Raw genomic sequence first — 1,231 nt, 5'->3', positions numbered from 1 at the left:
GTTGTCGATTAATCGTTGCAGCCCTATCAAATACAACAGAAATGTTGCAGTTTCATCTAAAATCTGAGTCATGTAAACAGAGTCCAAGTCATCTACATTTTGCACTTTAATTCTTCATTTACCTGGGAGTAAGGCTGGGGTTTGATGCACACATGAACACCTGCTGTGTGTCTCCATGAGAGCTCTGTGTTGGGTCGCAGGTTGACAATGATGGCCCCGGTGGGGTAGAGCCACTCCAGAGACCCCTGTGAGCAGCGAAGGTAGACCTGCTCCACATCTCTGCGATGAGACTCATGGCTCAAACCACTGCCGAAAAAAGGAGAAACTCATTAGAGAACTAGACTTGATTAAGAGCCCGTGTAAAGGTTTCTGCGGCCTAAAGACATTAACATGACCACAAAGTTGAACAAACAAGACATGGGATTCACTCAAGTGGAGCAGCTCCGACAGGTGCTGGCAAACAAATCCTGCACTTGTCTCTGGTGTGGATTAACGACAACACCCCCACAAGCTGATTAAAATGTTGGGAATCTGAGACGGGCGAACTTTACGACACAATGCAAAGTAAAACTTTTATTTTTTTATGACTTGGGGACTTAAAAAGAGTGATCAAAGGCGACGTGTGGCTGTATTTACTCAAGATAAGAACTGGAGAATCACATTCCTTTTGTCAAGTCCTCCAAGAGAGTCTCAAACAAGAGAACTTTGTCAAACTGTTAATAAAAGTCAAACTATGGCACCTTCACTTATTATCTATATTATTTTTCTTACGTACGTTTATTAAAAAATGAAAATGAGGTTGAATTTATTGCATTTTGCAGCACTAACCATAAACAGTGGAGCAAAGGGGGTAAAAGATGTTCAATTTACATTTAAAGATCTTTATAACTTTCATGCAGGTCCTTCCTGAGGGCTTCAATGATACAATTATGTTTTCTAAAATAAGTGACGCTGAATTATTAACTTTATTAGCTCAGAAATATCTTGTTTCTTTTTAATCTAAAATGCATGTTACTCTCAGAGCAGATTCAGCTACAAGCTTGGATTCAGCCAGTAAATTTGTGATTTCCCTTCCTGGCAGGACCACCTTATGTTCAAATCTGCAGTACCCAGAAGTCCTCTTGTCGTTGTTTAATTACTATGTTAATATTCAATTCAATTTAATTCAAAAATACTTTATTGATCCCAGAGGGAAATTAGGTAATATATTAGTAATAATTAGGTTTTATAT

General features: G+C 38.7%; 1 protein-coding gene across 1 annotated transcript in view; it reads right to left on the bottom strand.

Annotated features, from left to right (window-relative positions):
* LOC106531909 (meteorin-like protein) overlaps nucleotides 1-1,231 on the bottom strand; it is a gene marked incomplete at its 5' end in the record, with an annotated part of 16,471 nt that overhangs the window by 13,799 nt on the left and 1,441 nt on the right. Inside the window, 1 exon segment of the mRNA XM_014027855.1 lies at nucleotides 123-306. Within this exon segment, the coding sequence (XP_013883309.1) occupies nucleotides 123-306 (184 nt within the window).

This window comes from Austrofundulus limnaeus, unplaced genomic scaffold (genome assembly GCF_001266775.1).
Source record: "Austrofundulus limnaeus strain Quisiro unplaced genomic scaffold, Austrofundulus_limnaeus-1.0 Scaffold690, whole genome shotgun sequence".
Classification (NCBI taxonomy): Eukaryota; Metazoa; Chordata; class Actinopteri; order Cyprinodontiformes; family Rivulidae; genus Austrofundulus; species Austrofundulus limnaeus.
Note: the sequence above shows the minus strand (reverse complement) of the source record. Positions and strands in the feature narration are given on the sequence as shown.